Source organism: Gossypium arboreum, chromosome 7 (genome assembly GCF_025698485.1).
Source record: "Gossypium arboreum isolate Shixiya-1 chromosome 7, ASM2569848v2, whole genome shotgun sequence".
Classification (NCBI taxonomy): domain Eukaryota; kingdom Viridiplantae; phylum Streptophyta; class Magnoliopsida; order Malvales; family Malvaceae; genus Gossypium; species Gossypium arboreum.
This window is the reverse complement of record NC_069076.1, coordinates 10,980,446-11,000,836: the sequence shown is the minus strand read 5'-3', so window position 1 is coordinate 11,000,836 and position 20,391 is coordinate 10,980,446. Positions and strand designations below refer to the sequence as shown.

General features: G+C 40.6%; 1 protein-coding gene across 1 annotated transcript; it reads left to right on the top strand.

Annotated features, from left to right (window-relative positions):
- The first annotated feature begins 14,954 nt into the window (after positions 1-14,954).
- LOC108479399 (uncharacterized) lies at positions 14,955-16,891 on the top strand. Its single transcript, XM_053030952.1, has 4 exons — positions 14,955-15,141; positions 15,257-15,498; positions 15,596-16,314; positions 16,498-16,891. Exons 1-4 carry the CDS (start codon positions 14,955-14,957, stop codon positions 16,889-16,891), a joined length of 1,542 nt encoding a protein of 513 aa, XP_052886912.1.
- The last annotated feature ends 3,500 nt before the right edge of the window (positions 16,892-20,391 follow it).

Below are 20,391 nucleotides of genomic sequence, written 5' to 3'. Positions count from 1 at the left end.
TGGTACTTTTACTCTCTTTGATACTATTGTGATTGCATTGATTGACCTGCTCTACTCACTCATATGTATGTGAAACCTTAGCATCCAAAGAAGACTCTACCGCTGAGTCTCTTGAGTTCGTAATTCGAGTGTCAAACCCTTTGGGTCAATACGTGCTTGTTGATAAAGTGTGCAAGAGATGCCCCTAATAATTCGAGAATCTGTTTTCCTACCGATCCGATGCTTCTACCATTTCATGAATTCGATGTTATTCTTGGTATGGATTGGTGATCGTGCATGATGCAGGTGGTGGATCGCAAAAGGAAAACCATTGATTTGAGGAGTACAAATAATGAGGTAGTCCGAGTCGAGTCTCTTGATTTAAAAGGAGTGCGACAATAATATCTTCTATGACCGTCAAGATATGTGAAAAAGGGTGTGAAACATACCTTGCGTATGTGTTTGGAAGTAAAGAGACGGAAAGGAAACTCGAATCGGTACCAGTGGTTTGTGAGTATTCAGATGTTTTTCCTGAGGAGTTACCGGGATTGCCACCGGTTCGAGAAGTGGAATTCGCATCGGTTGTACCGGGTACTACGCTGATTTCAATAGCCCCGTATCGTATGGCATTAACGGAATTAAAGGAATTGAAGGTTCAATTGCAAGAACCGACGGATAGAGGTTTCGCTCGACCGAGTTTTTCTCCATGGGGCGCTTTTGTATTGTTTGTGAAGAAGAAGGACGGAACCATGAGGTTGTGCATCGACTATCGTCAACTCAATAAAGTGACGATAAAGAATAAATATCCATTGCCACGAATTGACGATTTGTTTGATCAATTAAAGGAGCCTCGGTGTTTTCAAAGATAGATTTGAGGTCGGGTACTATCGGTTGAGGGTCCGAGAATCGGACATACCCAAAACCGCTTTTAGAACGAGGTACGGTCACTACGAATTCTTGGTGATGCCGCTTGGGCTCACTAATGCCCTCGGTGTTTATGGATTTAATGAATAGAATTTTCAGGCCATACTTGGATCGGTTCGTAGTTGTATTTATCGATGACATTTTGGTCTATTCGAAAGATGAAACCGAACATCTTGAACACCGAGGCAAATGTTGAGATGTTGCATCCTTGAGTTTAGTGGTTCATGGGAACGGTATTTACCTTTGATTGAATTCGCCACAACAATAGCTTTCAATCAAGTATTAAGATGGCGCCTTACGAGGCTTTGTACGGTCGTAAATGCCGTACCCATTATTCTCGGTGAACTTAGTGAAGGTAAATTCTTGAGGTTGATTTGGTTAAGGATGCCGAGCAAAAGTTCGAGTAATTCGTGAAAGTTTGAAAGGCGCCGGATCGCCAAAAGTCGTATGCGGATTTGAAAAGAAAAGATGTTGAATATCAGGTTGGAGACAAGGTCTTTCTCAAAGTTTCACCCTGGAAGAAGGTGCTTAGATTTGGCCGTAAGGGCAAATTGAGTCCGAGGTTCATCGGTCCATACGAAGTATCTGAACGAGTTGGGCCAGTAGCGTATCGATTAATATTACCCCCTGAGCTCGAAAAGATTCACAACGTTTTCCATGTTTCGATGCTTCGACGATATAGGTCTGACCCGAGAATTACTCCATCTGAGGTCGAGGTTCAGCCTAATTTGAGCTATGAAGAAGAGCCGGTTCGCATTCTGATGCGTGAAGTAAAAGAGCTACGAAACAAGAAAATTCCATTAGTGAAGGTGTTGTGGCATAAACACGGGATGGAAGAAGCCACTTGGGAACTTGAGGACTCTATGAAAGAGCGATACCCGAGCCTATTTACCGGTAAGATTTTCGGGGACGAAAATTTCTTAAGTGGGGGAGAGTTGTGACATCCCTAATTTAACCCTAGTCGGAAGTGGTTTCGGACCGCTAAACCGAGTCACCGACATGTTCAAACGTAATATTTATTGTCTAGAATATGTGAAAATACATGTGTGAATTTTGAATTCTTTGATTTAGTTAATTTGATTGTGAATTGAAAGAAAAGGACTCATGTGAAGGGATTTAAATATATGTGGCTATTTTAAGAGGTTAATAAAGAATGAAGTAAAATAAATGGAGTTGCATGTCAAATACTCCATTTATTTTGGATAAGTGTTGACCATGACAAGTTATGGGCAAGGGAAACATGTTTCAAACATGTCTAGCTAATGGATTATGTAAGGAGGAATAAAAAAAGAAGCATGGGAAATAAACTAATGAAAAATTAAAGGAAGAAAACAAAGAAAAAAATGTGTCCATCATTCTCATGCATGACCGAAAAAAAAAGGGAGAAGGAAAAGGCTTCATACTTTGGTTCTTCTTAGCCGTGTAGAAGAGGAAAAGAGGAAGAAATTCAGCCACCTTGAGCTGGAAATTAAGGTAAGAATTCAAGTTAGCTCTTTAAATCTTAGCATGGTTTTAAGCTAGATTCTAAGCCCTTATTTAACCATGCGAAATCTTTGAAAAAATTATGGTGATATGAACGTTCGCCATGGTAGATGTTAAAGAAGATGGTGGAGATGTTGTACACATTTGATTAGTAAGTTAGATGGATGAAATTTGAACTAGTTATCAAGTTCTTTAGGTAACCCATGTTGAAATCTTGGTTTTTGAATAAGTGAGTTTTCGGCTAGGGTAACTAACAAGGGTGATGATTGTTGTTTCATGCTAAATCTAGATGAACAATAGTTTAAGAGGAGCATTCGGCCATGATATGAGATTGTGATGTTAGTGCCGAATATGAAGATGATGAACTTGAATAAGAAATATTCGGCTAGCATGATAAGTATGGATTATCAAGTAGTTGAGATAATTGATGAGTGAAGTGGCTAATGGGGACTCTTAATGAAATTATGCTAAGGCGAATGTATCAAATGCTAAATGTGCTTATATGTGTGTGTGTGTGTCATTAGTAGCTAATGGCATTCGGCATTGTTTAACTAAAATTAGAAATGAATGCTTGAAAGTTAAATATGGTCGCCCTAGTGACCAAATGCGTTAAAAGCTAATATATGGACAAATGATACGAATAAATTGACCTTTGAAATGTATATGGCTGCCGTGTGTATGTGTTTGATTGAGAAGTAAATTTGTTTGATTTAGCTCAAGATCTTAAAGGAGAGGCGTCCAACAAGGGAAATCAAGGTCATCGAGTAGCCGACTTGGAACTATTTTACCTAACACAAGGTAAGTCATTAAGCATATATTTTGTGTTGGTTTAAATGATCATAATATATATGCAATTGTGTTTAATGAATTGATGTGTAAATGAAAATGTATGTGTATGGAATGATGCCATTGTTGAATGTATGAAGGCAGCAAAATGCATAAGGTATTGGTCACGGCACTAAGTGTGCGGGTATAAATGGACACGGTGACAAGATTGGCACTAAGTGTGCGGGTTTAAATTGTACAGCACTAAGTGTGCGAGTTTGATTCTATAGCACTAAGTGTGCGAGCTGAAAATATATAGCACTAAGTGTGCGGATTCACTATATGCTCTTGTATTACAATTGGCACTGAGTGTACGACATTATCGAGTTAATCCCGGACAGCGAATCGGGTAAGTACCTCGAGCTCATGACGAATAGAGAATACGTTCATGCTTGGGGTTGAATTGGGTAAGCCTTAAATCTATGTGATGATTGAAATTGTATGGTTGTGCTGGAAATTGAGTTAATGTGTAAAAATGCTTCGATTATCTTGTTGTGTAGAATATGAAATGTGGATGTATGAATTGGTACGAGATTGGACCGAAAGGTCCGAGGTATTATGGTATAGATTCGATATGGACGAGTACCTAGCCTCATTTGTTGTACATGTAGTAGTAACTTTATCAGTGGATTGACGAATGCTTATGACTTACTGAGTTGTAAACTCACTCGGTGTTTTCTTGTCACCCATTTTAGGTCTCTTGGACTCGTGTTGTTGCGTGCTCGGAACCGTCGTTGAAGTCATCACACCGCTGAAATCTTGTGGTATTGTTTTTTGTTGTTGAAGAACATTTGGCATGTATAGGCTATTATATTTTGTCGAATTGTGGGTTGTAAACTTTAAGCCATGTGAAAATGACCTATGTGGTCGTCGAGTGGGATGCTAGAACCTATAGCCACGAGTCTTAGAAACTCAAATTTTGTTAAGGTGGCCATAATTTGTGTCATGTATGATGGATGATTAAGGCCAAGGAAAAATTCATGAAATTGGCATAGTCTACTGCAGTAACTGTTGCGGACAGCAGCAGTGAGATGAGATTGAAAAATCACTAAAATAGTAGAAGTAGAATTAAATAGTGAGTAAATTATGGAACTGATCCTTGATGAATCTATTTTATATGGACGAAACGAAACGACCATATGAGCAGTATACTGGGAAATATTAAAGTTCTCGTGAGACAGGGCCAGAACGATTTCCGGGTCCCCTGTCGCGACTTTGAAAATTTACCATAAATTATCCAGAAAGAATTAGGAGTCATGCCTTATATGTACAGATTCCATTTTGAGTCTAGTTTCATTAGAAACAAACGGCACCAGTATTAAAGCCCTGTACAGAAAGATATTCAAGTTGTAACGCGCGGAGGTCAGAGCAGTCGATCCCTGTAACATGGGTGACTTTAACTAATAAACTGTACCAATTGGCCCAACCAAAAATTCTAAAAATAAATCCATGGATGGGTATATGAGTCTAAATTCAGGGAAAATTTACGAAACCAGTTTCCGAGTTTTGGAACTCGAGATATGATTTTTAAGGCGACGGTGACGCAGTTTTCCAGCCTGTCCAGAAATGCCAAATTGGTCGGTACTTTAAGAGGATTTGTCTCGTTAACCCCTCGTGTCCGACACCGGCGTCGGTCACGAGTTAGGGGTGTTACAATTTAATTGGTATCAGAGCTATGGTTTGTGAGACGGAAAAGAAACTCGAATCGGTATCAGTGGTTTGTGAGTATTCAGATGTTTTTTCGGAGGAGTTACCGGGATTGCCACCGGTTCGAGAAGTGGAATTCGGCATCGAAGTTGTGCCGGGCACTACGCCGATCTCAATAGCTCCGTATCGTATGGAATTAACGGAGTTAAAGGAATTGAAGGTTCAATTGCAAGAATTGACGGATAGAGGTTTCGCCGACCGAGTTTTTCTCCGTGGGCGCACAAAGATTGTTTGTGAAAAGAAGGACGGAAGCATGAGGTTGTGCATCGACTCACCGTCAACTCAATAAAGTGACGATAAAGAATAAATATCCGTTGCCACGAATTGACGATTTGTTTGATCAATTAAAGGGAGCCTCGGTGTTTTCAAAGATAGATTTGAGGTCGGGTACTATCGGTTGAGGGTCCGAGAATCGGACATACCCAAAACCGCTTTTAGAACGAGGTACGGTCACTCACGAATTCTTGGTGATGCCGTTTGGGCTCACTAATGCCCTCGCGGTGTTTATGGATTTAATGAATAGAATTTTCGGGCCATACTTGGATCGGTTCGTAGTTGTATTTATCGATGACATTTTGGTCTATTCGAGAGATGAAACCGAACATCTTGAACACCTAAGGCTAGTGTTGCAAATCTTACGAGATAAGCGATTATACGCAAAGTTCAAGAAATGTGAATTTTGGTTGAAAGAGGTTAGCTTTTGGGGCACGTGGTGTCCGTGATCGGTGTCGAGGTGGACCCGAACAAAATTTCGACCATAGTCAATTGGAAACCTCCAAGGAATGTTACCGAAGTTAGGAGCTTTTGGGGCTTCTTTGGTTACTACCGACGGTTTGTAAAAGGATTCTCGGTGATAGCCACACCCATGACAAACCGCTTGTAAAGATGTCAAATTTGAATGGACGGAAAAGTGTCGAAAAGTTTCGACCAATTGAAAACCCATTTGACGAAAGCTCGGTTCTAGTACTGACCGAATCGGCAAAGAGTTTGTCATCTATAGTGATGCCTCCCTCCTTGGGTTAGGTTGCGTATTGATGCAAGAAGGTCGAGTTGTGGCCTATCGTCGAGACAATTAAAGTCACATGAGAAAAATTATCCAACCCATGATCTCGAATTGGTCGCCATCGTATTCGCCTTAAAGATATGGCGACATTACTTATTTGGTGAGAAGTGCCATGTGTATTCGGATCACAAAAGTCTCAAATATTTGATGACTCGAGAGACTTAAATCTGTGACAAAGACGATGGCTCGAGTTGTTAAAAGATTATGAACTCGTCATTGATTATCACCGGGAAAGGCTAATGTGGTTGCGGATGCCTTAAGTCGAAATCACCGCTTGCTTTCTGAGCGATGAATGTACACTTGTCTATCCTACCCGACAATGTGTTAGTAGCGAATTAAAGGCCAAACCATTGTTGGCTTATTAAATTCGGGAAGCTCGAAAGTTGATGAGGAGTTGCTTGCAAAACGGGTGAGTGTGTTCGAACAAGGAATCGAGTTTCAAATTGATGATGACGATTGTTTGAGGTTCGAAGTCGTCTGTGTTCCAAAGAATTGAACTTATTTCGATAATTCTAAATGAAGCCCATTGTAGCGAATGGCAATCCACCCGGAGTACTGAAGATGTACAACGATTTGAAACGTCGGTTTTGGTGGCATGGTATGAAACGAGACATCTCGATTTTGTTTGAAATGTTTAATATGTCAACAAGTGAAAGCGGAACATCAAGTGCCATCGGGATTACTTCACCGATCACGATACCCGAGTGGAAATGGGATCGAGTCACAATGGACTTCGATCCGGACCGCCATTGTCGCAAGTAAAAGGATGCGATTTGGGTCGTTGTAGATAGATTGACTAAGTCGGCTCACTTTGTCCCCGTACGTACGGATTTTTCAATGGACAAACTAGCCGAATTGTACGTTTCTCAGATTGTGAGACTACACGGGGTGCCTATTTCCATCGTGTCGGATAGAGATCCGAGATTTACCTCGCGATTTTGGAAGAAGTTGCAAGAGGCTTTGGGTACCAAGCTGCATTTTAGCACTGCTTTTCATCCCCAAACCGATGGTCAATCCGAACGGATAATTCAAATCCTGGAGGATATGTTGAGATGTTGCATCCTTGAGTTTAGTGGTTCATGGGAAAGATATTTGCCGTTGATTGAATTCGCTTACAACAACAGCTTTCAATCAAGTATTAAGATGGCACCCTACGAGGCTTTGTACGGTCGTAAATGCCGTACACCATTGTTTTGGACTGAGCTTGGTGAAAGCAAGATTTTCGGGGTGGATTTGATTCGAGATGCTGAACAAAAAGTGAAAGTAATCCTTGAAAGTCTGAAGATAGCCTCCGATCGTCAGAAGTCGTATGCGGATCTGAAGCGTAAGGATATCGAGTATCAGGTGGGTGATAAAGTGTTTCTCAAGGTATCGCCTTGGAAAAAGATACTCAGATTCGGCCGTAAGGGCAAGTTGAGCCCGAGGTTCGTTGGGCCATATGAGATATATGAGCGAGTCGGTCCAGTGGCATATCGTTTGATTTTGCCCCCTGAACTCGAAAAGGTTCACGATGTCTTTCACGTTTCGATGCTTCGACGCTATAGATCCGATCCATCGCATGTGATTAGTCCATCAGAAATTGAAATTCAAGCTAATATGAGTTATGAGGAAGAACCGATTCGTATTCTATCACGAGAAGTGAAAGAGTTGCGAAACAAGCAGGTTCCGCTAGTGAAAGTGTTATGGCTCAAGCACGGGATAGAAGAAGCTACTTGGGAGACCGAGAACTCTATGAAAGAGCGATATCCAAACCTATTTACGGTAAGATTTTCGGGACGAAAATTTCTTAAGTGGGGAGAGTTGTGACAGCCCAAAATTGACCCTAGTCGGAATGTGGTTTCAGAACCACAAAACCGAGGCATAAAAATAATTAAAAATTTATTTTGATGCCTATAATATGTGTGTGCTCATGTATGACATTTTATGATGATTGATTTAGTGTTATAAAGGTGAATTTCACTAGAAAGGACTTGTGTGAGAAAACTTAGAAATGAGATAGGCAAATGTTGAAGTGGCCTAATAATGCATGAAGTGAAATAAATGGAGTTGCATGTCAATTATCCCATTTCCTAAGGTGGATGGCCGGCCATGACAAATTATGGGCAAGGGGAAACATGTTCCCAACATGTCTTGCTAATGGATGATGTTAGAATGGTTATTATATTGGTGTTAGTAGGAAGAAAAAAAAAGGGGTATGTGTGGTTGCCCCCTCCCCATTGCCGTGTATTGAGCAAAGAAAAAAAAAGAGAAGTTTGGTTCATCTTCCTCCTAGCTTAGCCGATCCTTCAAGAAGAAAAGGAAGACTTAGCATTCGGTCACTTGAGCTTGAACTAAGGTATGGAATCCATGTTAGTCTTTGAAATCTTTGCATGTATGAAGCTAGTTACTAAGTCCTTTACTTGCTCATGTCAAAAAAATTTGAAGGTGGTAGTAATACAAGTGTTCGGCCATGGAGGATGTTTAAGGGAGATGGTTGTTGCCTTTATGATGTAAGGAATAATTAGAAATGGGTGAAAGAAACAAGTCCTTGTTCTTGATTCTTCTTGGCCGATTCTAAGGGAGAAAAAGAGAGCAACCATGTGGTTTCTAAGCCATAAATAAGGTGACCCATGTTAGAAATTGTGATTTTGAGGTGACTAGAACATTCGGCCATGCATGTTGTCTTCCTTGGTGAGTGTTTTAATGTTGTTGTGATGAAAGCATGGAGATGAGTGAGTTCGAATGTTTAACAAAAGGAAATTTTGTGCCATTGAGTTCTTGTTGTTATGTGTGTGTGTGCATGAGTATTCGCCATGCTATAGAATTTATGTTGCAAAATGATTAATTCTTAATGAGAAGTATAATAGTACTTGTGAATGAGCTTGAGAGTATTTAAACAATTAGACATGAAAAGGGTGGTAATGAGGCTGAAAAAATTGTTGGATGGTTAATTGGGTAAGGAATGAAGCATTCGGCCATATGGGGTATAAATGGGCATAGGTGTTAAATACCTTGTATTGGAAACTTTGATAAATAAGTAGCAATAAATTAAGATGAGATTGAGTAAATTTTCAGCTTAGTTGTGTTAAGTATTCGGCAATAACCATAATAATGCATGTGAATGCCGTATGTTTGTGTTTGATGGAGAGGTAAATTGTTTGATTTAGCTCAAGAGCAAAGGGAACTAGATTGGACAAAGGAAAGGAGAAAGCAAGCGAGTAGCCGATTTGGAACCGTTCTACCCCAAACAAGGTAAGTCATTAAGCACATATGTTTGATATTGCTTAAATGATTGGAAAATCTATGCAATTGTGTTTAATGGAATGCTATATATGTATAAATGAAATTGTATGTGTATGGAATGAGGATAATTGTTGAATGTAAAAGAAATAGTGGAATGTGTAGAAAGTTTGCTTTCGGCACTATGTGTCTTGGGCAATACGTGTGTATGGTGACGAGATTGGCACTAAGTGTGCGTGCTGGAAATATATGGCACTAAGTGTGCGTGCTGGAAATATATGGCACTAAGTGTGCATGCTGGAAAAATACTGCCTTTGGGTGTGCGAGCTCGAAGGGTATGGCACTATGTGTGCGGGCTTAAATTTGCGTGGCACTAAGTGTCCGAAATCGAGTAGTAAGCCTGTGTGTGTGCGACGCTATATATATGGAGGTGTGTCTCCATTGAATTGAGTATGGACAGCGGATCGGGTAAGTACCTCGAGCTCATAACGAATAGAGAATTCGTTCATGCTTGGGGATTGAATTTGGTAAGCCTTAAATCTATGTGATGGTTGAAATTGTATGGTTGTGCTGGAAAATGAGTTAATGTGTAAAAATGCTTCGATTATCTTGTTGTGTAGAATATGAAATGTGGATGTATGACTTGATACGAGATTGGACCGAAAGGTCCGAGGTATTATGGTATAGATTCGATATGGATGAGTACCTAGCCTCGTTTGTTGTACATGTTGTAGTAACTTTATCGGTGGATTGATGAATGCTTATGACTTATTGAGTTGTAAACTCACTCGGTGTTTTCTTGTCACCCATTTTAGGTCTCTCGGACTCTTATTGTTTGCGTGATCGGGACCGTCGTTGAAGTCATCACACCGGCTGAAATCTTGTGGTATTGTTTTCGTTGTTGAAGAACATTTGGCATGTATAGGCTATTATATTTTGTCGAATTGTGGGTTGTAAACTTTAAGCCATGTGAAAATGGCCTATGGGGTCGTCGAGTGGGATGCTAGAACCTATAGCCACGAGTCTTAGAAACTCTGATTTTGATAAGGTGGCCATAATTTGTGTCATGTATGATGGATGATTAAGGCCAAGGAAAGATTCATGAAATTGGCATAGTCTACTGCAGTAACTGTTGCGGACAGCAGCAGTGAGATGAGATTGAAAAATCACTAAAATAGTAGAAGTAGAATTAAATAGTGAGTAAATTATGAAATTGAACCTTGATGAATCTATTTTTATATGGACGAAACGAAACGACCATATGAGCAGTATACTGAGAAATATTAAAGTTCTCGTGAGACAGGGCCAGAACGGTTTCTGGGTCCCCTGTCGCGACTTTGAAAATTTACCATAAATTATCCAGAAAGAATTATGAGTCATGCCTTATATGTACAGATTCCATTTTGAGTCTAGTTTCATTAGAAACAAACGGCACCAGTATTAAAGCCCTGTACAGAGAGATATTCAAGTTGTAACGCGCGAAGGTCAGAGCAGTCGATCCCTGTAACATGGGTGACTTTAACTAATAAACTGTACCAATTGGCCAGACCAAAAATTCTAGAAATAAATACATGGATGGGTATGTGAGTCTAAATTCAGGGAAAATTTACGAAACTAGTTTCCGAGTTTTGAAACTCGAGATATGATTTTTAAGGCGACGGTGACGCAGTTTTCCAGCCTGACTGGAAATGTCAAATTGGTTGGTACCTTGAGAGGATTTGGCCGTTAACCCCTCGTGTCCGACACCGGCGACGGTCACGAGTTAGGGGTGTTACAAGGAGTGTATAACAAGGGAAACTAATGAAAAGCTTAATATGGACTACACGGAGAATGAGGTCCTTTAGGCTATTAAGCAGATGGGTCCTAATAAATCCCCAAGAATCGATGGGTTATCGGGAAATTTTTTTAAGCATCACTGGGACATCGTGGGAAATGATACTATTAGCTACTGTCTAAATGTTCTAAATGGAAACAAAAATATCTCTAGTCTTAATGATACTATGATTATTTTAATTCCCAAAATTAAAAATCCATGTGAGCTTACTAATTTCCGCCCTATCAGCCTTTGCAGGTTTGTCTACAAGATAATCCCAAAGGTGCTTGCTAATCGGCTAAAAGTTGTCTTGCCCAGTTGCATTAGCCAAAATCAAAGCGCGTTTGTGCCAGGGAGGATGATACATGATAATATTTTGATCGCACATGAGCTCCTCCATTACCTTCAAAGTTCTAAAAACGGCACCAATAAAGGACTCGTGGTCAAGATCGACATGAGCAAAGCATATGACCGAGTAGAGTGGAGCTTCATTGAAAAAGTTATGAGGAAGATGGGATTTGAGGAAAAGTGGATTGCCAAAATTATGGAATTCGTTCGCTCTGTTACATATACGGTTAAATGCAATAATATTCTATCTGATATTTTTATCCCCGAGAGAGGTCTCCGTCAAGATGGATCCCCTCTCCCCTTATTTGTTTTTATTTTGTATGGAAGCATTCTCTAGAATGCTTATCCATGCTCAAGAGAACAACACTTTAAGAGGCATCCGGGCTAGTAGGGATGGCCCTAGAATAAATCATCTGTTCTTTGCCGATGATGCGCTTCTGTTCGTCAGGAATAAAAGGAGCGATATCGAATGTCTTGTTAATATGCTTAATACTTTTTCTAACATTTCAGGTCAAGAAATAAACTTTGAAAAGTCAATGGTCTTATTTAGTCCCAACACTCCAAGAGCCCAAAGAACATTTTTTAGTGATCTGTTAGGCATGCCGGTGGTGGAGAAATTAAACAATTATCTAGGCCTTCCTATTCCTATTGGTAAGAAGAAAATAGAGGCTTTCAAAGACATTACTAATAAACTGTCTTGCAGGATCAACAGCTGGACAAAGAGGCTACTATCTTTTGGGGGCAAAGAAGTCTTCATTAAAGCGGTTCTTCAATCTATTCCTACGTACGCAATGTCAATTTTTTTGGCTCCCAAAGGCATTATTGAGGACATTTAGGCCATGCTAAGCAGAACATGGTGGTCGGGAAAAGAGAAAGGCAGATTTTGGACAATGCTCCTATGGAAAACGTTATACAAACCAAAAGGTATGGGAGGCCTTGGATTCAGAGATGTTCGACTATTCAACCTTGCTCTCTTAGGGCGTCAAGTGTGGAGACTCTTAAACAATACAGATTCTCTTTATTTCAAAGTGCTATCCTCAAAGTACTTCCCTGATGGAAATATTTTCCATGCTAAAAAGGTGGACAAAGCGTCCTTCACTTGGTTAAGCATTGCAGCAGCGGTGCATATCTTTAAAGATGGCTTTGGGTGGCGGGTTGGTAATGGCGAGAAGATAAATATTCGGGCTGATAATTGGGGAATGGAAGGGCTTAATGGAGACGTGGTCATAAGCAACACTCTAAACCAATGTGTAAAGAGCGTGAAAGATCTCTGGCACATGGACAGGAGAAGTTGGGATGTGAATAAAGTAAAGCAAGTGTATGGGCAAGACTGGAGTGTTAAGATTTGTGACATCCCTATTGGAGATGTGGGTCAGGAAGATAAAATAATATGGTTTCACAATACCCACGGGTGTTTTACTTCAAAGTCGGCCTACTCATGGATGTTGTTGAAAGAAATGGGATATGGCCCTCACAGATTTTTTTGGAGAGCACTATGGAAACTTGATACCCTACCGAAGATCCGTGTATTTACGTGGCGTGTGGGACATGAAGTTCTTCCGAAAATGGAAAAATAACCTCTATTAGACCTGGCTTTAACATGGGTGTCCAAGATGTGGTGCTGAAATTGAAACTTTACTACATGCGCTAAGAGACTGCCCAACGTCGAGAGAAGTTTTGTCGATAGGAGGCTTGTCCAGGAGCTTTATCTCTAAACCATATGATCATTGCATCGATTGGTTGGAAGATTTGATGCGTGTCCTTGACAAGAGAGCCATGGCCGACCCAATGACAATTCTATGGAACTGTTGGAATAATAGGAATAATTTCTTCTTTAGGGGAAAAGAGGAGAAGGCGCAGCTAATATGGGACAGAGCTAGCAACTTGAGCAAGGAATTCTGAATCTGTAATATGTTGAACGAACCATTAATCTTACAAAATAATGGAAAGAAGAAGTGGATTAAAACTCCGAAGGGATTTATAAAAATAAACTTCGATGCTACAGTTGGCGACAACAGAATCGGGTATGGGACGGTCGCAAGAGATGAAGAAGGCTTCGTTGTTGGGGGCGGTGGAGGCTTTAAAGGGGGAAGACTATCCGTGAAAGAGGCTGAGTGCGAGGCCTTTAAGGAAAGCATAAACGTGGCGCGCAAATTAAATTTGAGAGAAGATGTTAATGCTGGGCTGGTCAACAGATTCAACAATTTAGCCAATGACGTCACTATCCTTGGCGCAAGGATTAAGGAATGCACTGTAGCTTTCACTATTTTTAAATTGGCCAAATTATGTTGGACCGAACGGTCTTGTAATAGTGTAGCCCATTTAATTTGTAAGAAAATGTTGCGTGAGACCAAAATTTGTTTTTTTGATATGGATTATCCGTCGGAAATCCATGATGCTGTAATTTGTGATGTTACTTAATAAAAATGTGTTGACCCGTGTGGTCATTTTTTGTTAAAAAAAAAAAAGAATGTTGCCTGGTAGCATCGCCTGGTAGCGTCCCTGCTTTCAGAATGTTGCCTGATAGCGCGCGTTTGATTTTGAATTTTTCTCCCAGATTGAAGCGACTTTTCTTCTTGTTTTCGATTGTGTGTCAGCCTATTATTCTTTGAATTTTATGGCAGTCTTGAGGTGTTGAGTGTTTCTTTTTTGTTTTTGGTATTATTTTATTTTATTTTTGTGTCTTTATTCGGTGGGAATGCGGTGCCGGTGGACCGACGTGACATGTTGCTGTTGAAGTCTGTCATTAGGTGGGGATTTTCAGAGGGTTTCTTGGCTCTGTGACATTCGTTGCTTTGCATGGTCAAGGATTTCTTGCGACTTTACGTGTTTTAGCGGTGGCGGGCCATCTGAGGTGGTACGGGCGATACATACGTGGCTCGTCACGATCTTTTCTAGCATCGTCAGACCCTGTTTTGATGGGATTGTTTTATTGGAAGCAATAAGGTTTTGTCATTTCTTTTGTTTTGTTCTTCTATTTTATTGATTTTCTTTATGTTCAGTGGGTTGCATAGGTCTTGCATGTATCTTGCATGGATTGTATCGTCTCGAATGCATTCCACTAGTGGTATTTCTTATTTTCTTTGACTTTTCAACATTATTCAATCTGAGGGTTTCTTTATGTTTTAACAGGCATAAAATGAATGCAGAGTATAAGTTTTAATGATATTCCCTATCTGTTCGATTTTGCAGATTTTTGTTAAAGTAGCTATTAGGTTTTTTTGGGTTTCTTGGGACTGCTGGAATCCGATTGCAGTTTTTTGGTGCTTTCTTGCAAGTTTACCTTTTCTTGTTGTTCGGGGATGGGGGTTTGATGGGGGGATGTTTGTTTGTAGCATGAGTCGGGGTGTTTCTGGTTGTTTTTGTTTTGCTTTGGGTCTCCGTTTTTTTCTCTTTTGTCGTTGTGTTTTCGTAGGTTCTTGGACTATCTCTTTGCTCTGTTCCCGGTGGCGAATTTCGGGGTTCCATTTTCTCTATTCTTGGGGCGTTTCTTGTTGAGGTTGGGGGAGGCGACACTAGCAAAAGTGTTCATCAGTCTCCCTGGCACTCTTATTCTCGTTTAAAGGTAGCAGTCTCGTGGGTTGTCGTTAACAAATGAAGTTTATGTGCTGGAATCGTCCCGGTTTGGGGAACCCCGCAAAGCTAAGGGAGTTAAAACAACTTCTCGCAGCTAATAATCCTGATCTCATCTTTCTTAGCGAGACAAAAATGTCTGCCAATGATTTTCATAGAGTCCAAAACAAATGTAGGATGCAGAATGGGTTAGCGGTTAATTCTGAAGGTCGGAGTGGCGATCTTGCGCTGATGTGGAGGGATGGGATGAATGTCTCTATTCAAAACTACTCTAAGCATCACATTGATTCAATGGTAAAACTGGAGAACAACAAAAATATAAGGGTTACAGGATTTTATGGGCGCGAACTCGAATCTTAGGAGCAGCTCATGGGATATTTTGGGGAGGGTTGGAGAGTCTGTTAGGGAGGAGTGGATTGTCGAGGTAGATTTTAATGCTAATTTGAACGATGCTGAGAAAAAAGGAGGGCGTAGGGGTGTGAGGGCGCAAATGAATGAGTTTAAAGATGTTATGGACGAACTGGCTCTTGTGGATATTAAACCTGACAGCGGTTGGTTTACTTGGGTTAATAATAGGAGTGGGGGGTTTGATAAAGGAAAGAATCGATAGGTTCATTAGCTCGGTTTCAGTGGTTGAAAATTTTCCTTTCATATCTACCAAGGTGGTGAGACAAACCCAGTCGGATCATGATGCTATTATCTTAGACCTGTGGGGTCGAAAATCGAAGGATTATCCAGATGATAAAAGATTGTGTTTCAAGTTTGATGTTTATTGGGCGGGTGATGAGGAGGCAAAAAACGTTATTGAAAGAGCTTGGAACAGGGATGCTACTGATTTTGGGGAGAAGATCGAAAGAGTTAGGTCGGCCCTTGGTCCTTGGCAGAAGAAGAAATATGGAAAATTGAAGAGGGACATGCAAAATTTGGAGAAACATATAGACTGGATCATTGACTCTGTGAGCAGAGAGAAAAGTGGGCGCACGTTAAAGGAGACTTGGAGAAGGCTTGACTTTCTCTATGCTAGGGAGGAAAGTTACTGGGCACAAAGGTCTCGATCAAAATGGCTTAGGGAGGGAGATAGAAATACTAGGTATTTCTATGCTAAAGCCACTGGTCAGCTAAAAAAGAATATTATAGAGAAGCTTAAAGACGCGGAAGGGAAGTGGGTGTCGAATAGCAAGGATATAAACAAGGTGGCTAAAGATTATTTTGTGAAACTATTTCGGTCAAACGGTCAAAATGCTAATACCCAGGAGATGCCTTTAATTAAGGAATGTGTGACGAGGGAAACAAATGAATGGCTTTGTATGGACTACACGGAGAAGGAGGTTCTTCAGGCTATTAAGCAGATGGATCCTAATAAAGCCCCTGGAATTGACGGGTTATAGGGAAGTTTTTTTAAGCATCACTGAGACATTGTGGGAAATGATACTATTAGCTACTGCTTGGGAGTTCTTAACGGGAACAAAAATATCTCTAGTGTTAACGAAACTATGATCATTTTAATTCCTAAAATTAAAAATCCTTATGAGCTTACTAATTAATGCCCTATTAGCCTTTGCAGGTTTGTCTACAAGATCATCTCTAATGTGTTTGCTAATTGGCTAAAAGCTGCCCTACCCAGTTGTATTAGTCAAAATCAGAACGCATTTGTGCCAGGGAGGATGATACATGATAATGTTCTGATAGCGCATGAACTCCTCCATTATCTTCAAAGTTTTAAAAATGGCCCTAATAAAGGTCTCATTGTCAAGCTTGACATGAGTAAAGCATATGACCGAGTAGAGTGGAATTTTGTTAAAAAAGTGATGAAGAAGATGGGATTTGCGGAAAAGTGGATTGCCAAAATTATGGAATGCGTTCGCTCGATTACTTATACAGTCAAATGCAATAATATTCTATCTGATATTTTTGTGCCTGAGAGGGGCCTCCGTCAAGCTGATCCCCTCTCCCCTTAGTTGTTTTTATTTTGTATGGAAGCATTCTCGAGAATGCTTATCCATGCTCAGGAGAATAACACCTTAAGAGGCATCCGGGCTAGTAGGGAAGGCCCTAGAATAAATCACCTGTTCTTTGCTGACGATGCACTTCTGTTTGACAGGAATAAAAGGAACGATATTGAATGTCTTGTTAATATGCTTAATACTTTTTCTAACATTTCAGGTCAAGAAATAAACTTTGAAAGGTCAATGGTCTTATTTAGTCCCAATACTCCAAGAGCTCAAAGAACAATTTTTAGTGATTTGCTAGGCATGACGGTGGTGGAAAAATTAAACAATTATCTAGGCCTTCCTATTCCTATTGGTAAGCAGAAAACAGAGGCTTTCAAAGAGATCACTAATAGAATGTCTTGCAGGATAAACAGTTGGACAAAGAGGTTGCTATCTTTCGGGGGAAAAGAAGTCTTCATTAAAGCAGTCATTCAATCTATTCCTACGTATGCTATGTCAAATTTTTTTGCCCCCAAAGGCGTTATTGATGACATTCAAGCCATGCTGAGTAAAACATGGTGGTCGAGTAAAGACAAAGGTAGATTCTGGACAATGATCCCATGGAAAACTTTATGCAAACCGAAAGGCATGGGAGGCCTTGGAATTAGAGATGTTAGACTATTCAACCTTGCTCCCTTAGGCCGTCAAGTGTGGAGACTTTTAAACAATACAGATTCTCTTTGTTTCAAAGTGCTATCTTCGAAGCACTTCCCTGATGGGAATATTTTCCATGCTAAAAAGGTTGACAAAGCTTCTTTCACTTGGTCAAGCATTGCGAAAGCGGTGGAAGCCTTTAAAGATGGCTTTGGGTGGCAGGTTGGTAATGGAGAGAAGATAAATATTTGGGCTGATAATTGGGGAGTGGAAGGGCTAAATGGGGTCATGGTCATAAGCAACACTCTCAACCATAATGAAAAGTATGTGAAAGATCTCTGGCACGTGGATAGAAAAAGTTGGGATGTGAATAAAGTTAAGCAAGCGTATGGGCAAGACTGGGGTGATAAGATTTGTGACATCCCTATTGGAGATGTGGGTCAGGAAGATAAAATAATATGGTTTCACAGTACTCATGGATGTTTTACTTCAAAGTCTGCCTACTCGTGGCTGTTGTTGAAAGAAATAGGATATGGTCCTCACAGGTTTTTTTTGGAGAGCTCTATGGAAACTCAACACTTTACCGAAGGTCCGTGTTTTTACGTGGCAGGTGGGACATGAAATCCTTCCGACAAATGGAAAGATCGCATCCATCAGACTCGGTTTTAACAAAAGATTCCGGAGATGTGGAGCAGATGTCGAAACATTGCTTCATGCGCTAAGAGACTGTCCAACGTCGAGAGCAGTTTTGTCGAGAAGGGGATGGTCCAGGAGCTTTATTTCTAAAACTTATGATCATTGCATTGATTGGTTGGAAGACTTGATGTGTGTCCTTGACAAAAGAGCCATGGCTGACCTAATGACAATTTTATGGAACTGTTGGAATAATAGGAATAACTTCATCTTTAGAGGAAAAGAAGAGGAGGCGCAGCTAATATGGGAAAGGGCTAGCAACCTGAGCAAGGAGTTCCGGATTTGTAATATGCTGCATGAACCATTAATCTCACAAAATATAGTGGAGAAGAGGTGGGTTAAACCTCCGAAAGGTTTTTTAAAAATAAATTTTGATGCTACAGTTGGGGAAACCAGAATCGGGTATGGGACGGTAATAAAAGATGAAGAAGGTTTTGTTTGGGGTGGCGGTGGGGGTTTTAAAGTGGGCAGTTGGTCAGTGGAAGAGGCCGAATGCATGGCCTTTGAGGAAAGCATTGACGTGGCACGCAAATTAAAAATAAAAGATCATGTTCTTTTTGAGACGGATCATACTGGGCTAGTCAACAGGCTTAATAATTTGGCTAATGACGTCACGATCATAGGCGCACGGCTTAAGGATTGTACAGCAGCTTTCACATTTTTTAAATCTGCCAGTTTAATTTGGACCGAACGGTCTTGTAATAATGTAGCCCATTTAATTTGTAAGAATATGCATAGTGAGGCCAAAAATTGTTTTTTTATATGGATTATCCTTCGAAAATTCATGATGCTGTAATTGATGATGTTACTTAATAATATGTGTTGACCTTTGTGGTCATTTTTTGTTTAAAAAAAGAATGTTGCTTGGTAGCAGATTGATGAAGCTTTTTTAGCTCTTTAAGGGGTAGAGATTCGCTACCCCCCGACGTACCTCCCTTCAAACCCGAGGTGGGGTGCATCCGCAGCCCCCACGAGGCCAGATTGTCCCGCAATAACTCACCAACGGTGGTGGGTCGATCACCAGTGCTAGTGGCCGGGGTGATGATTTTTCGACTGGTCAAGCCCGTGCTCATAGAAATGTAGCCAACGACTCCAGGACCAAGTTCCCTATATCGGGATAAGTTCTCTTGCGGTGGCTTATGCATTGCTATTGTATCACCCCAAACCCGGCCCAGACGTTAAGCCCGAATCTGACGTGCCGCATTGAAGTCAAAAACCTGTGTTCCATTTTCAGTGTTTTAAAAGCCGACTTTTGTCAAACTAACCAAGTGAATGGAAGCTGGGCACCAGGTAGGTATCCATAACAGAGGAGGTGAGCCATGAAGGTCGCTAAGTACCAAGCTCTCCGATTGATCCAATCCTAGACATGCCCACATCCATTGGCACACTTGGTTATAACAAGTTGAAATTTCTTTGAGTGATTATCTTTGGTAAATCGAATATTCGTGACGTCGTGTTATTTAAAAAAAATAAGTATCGTTTTGAAATCACGCCCTAAGTCTAGCCCATTTGAATTAGTATCCATCAATTTAAAGTTGCTTAAAATAATATAATCCCAGAAAATCAAAGAAGAAAATAAAGGTAAAATGGCCTTTTTACAACCCAAAAATTAAATAGTAATTAAAAATAACTTAAGAAAACCGGTCTCTTTTTCAAACCCAAAAGTATTCACCATGGCCACTCTGCATCCCTCCGGCTCCAAGTCACCCACATTAAGGCTCACCGCAAGGTTAAAGAAGGGTGAGTTTGGAGAAACTCAGTGTAAGGAAAACCCATTCAAAGCCCAAGTCGGCTCAAGCCCATTGGGCCTAAGCCCATTCAGTAATAAAGTGATCTTGGGCCGAGCCCTTTTCAGACATAATAAACCGGGCCTTAGCCCCTTATTCAGATAAAGATGGCCCATAGGCCCATATCAAAATACATGCAACATCAATAAACATATGCAAGCCCATTTTGGGAGACTACTCAACCCACCAACCACTACACTCCATCCGTATTCAGCCATACACTCCATGTGGGGAATAGCTCAACCCACCCAAATTTAACACTCCACGATTCTGACCTTGCCGCTCGATTATCAAAGAATTGAGGCAAAGCCTCCAAGACGTGGACAAGCCACTTTCAAGACTTCCTCCGTCAATATCCCGGTCCATGCATCGATAATAACAACATGGCATGCA

What these genes read in the sequence shown, in the direction of transcription:
- LOC108479399 (XM_053030952.1), top strand. Translation starts at nt 14,955, where the DNA reads ATGAAGTTTATGTGCTGGAATCGTCCCGGTTTGGGGAACCCCGCAAAG. An exon ending in GTTAGCGGTTAATTCTGAAG is followed by an intron (nt 15,142 to 15,256) that starts GTCGGAGTGGCG and finishes CAAAAATATAAG; the next exon opens with GGTTACAGGATTTTATGGGC. An exon ending in AAAGCCCCTGGAATTGACGG is followed by an intron (nt 16,315 to 16,497) that starts GTTATAGGGAAG and finishes TAGCCTTTGCAG; the next exon opens with GTTTGTCTACAAGATCATCT.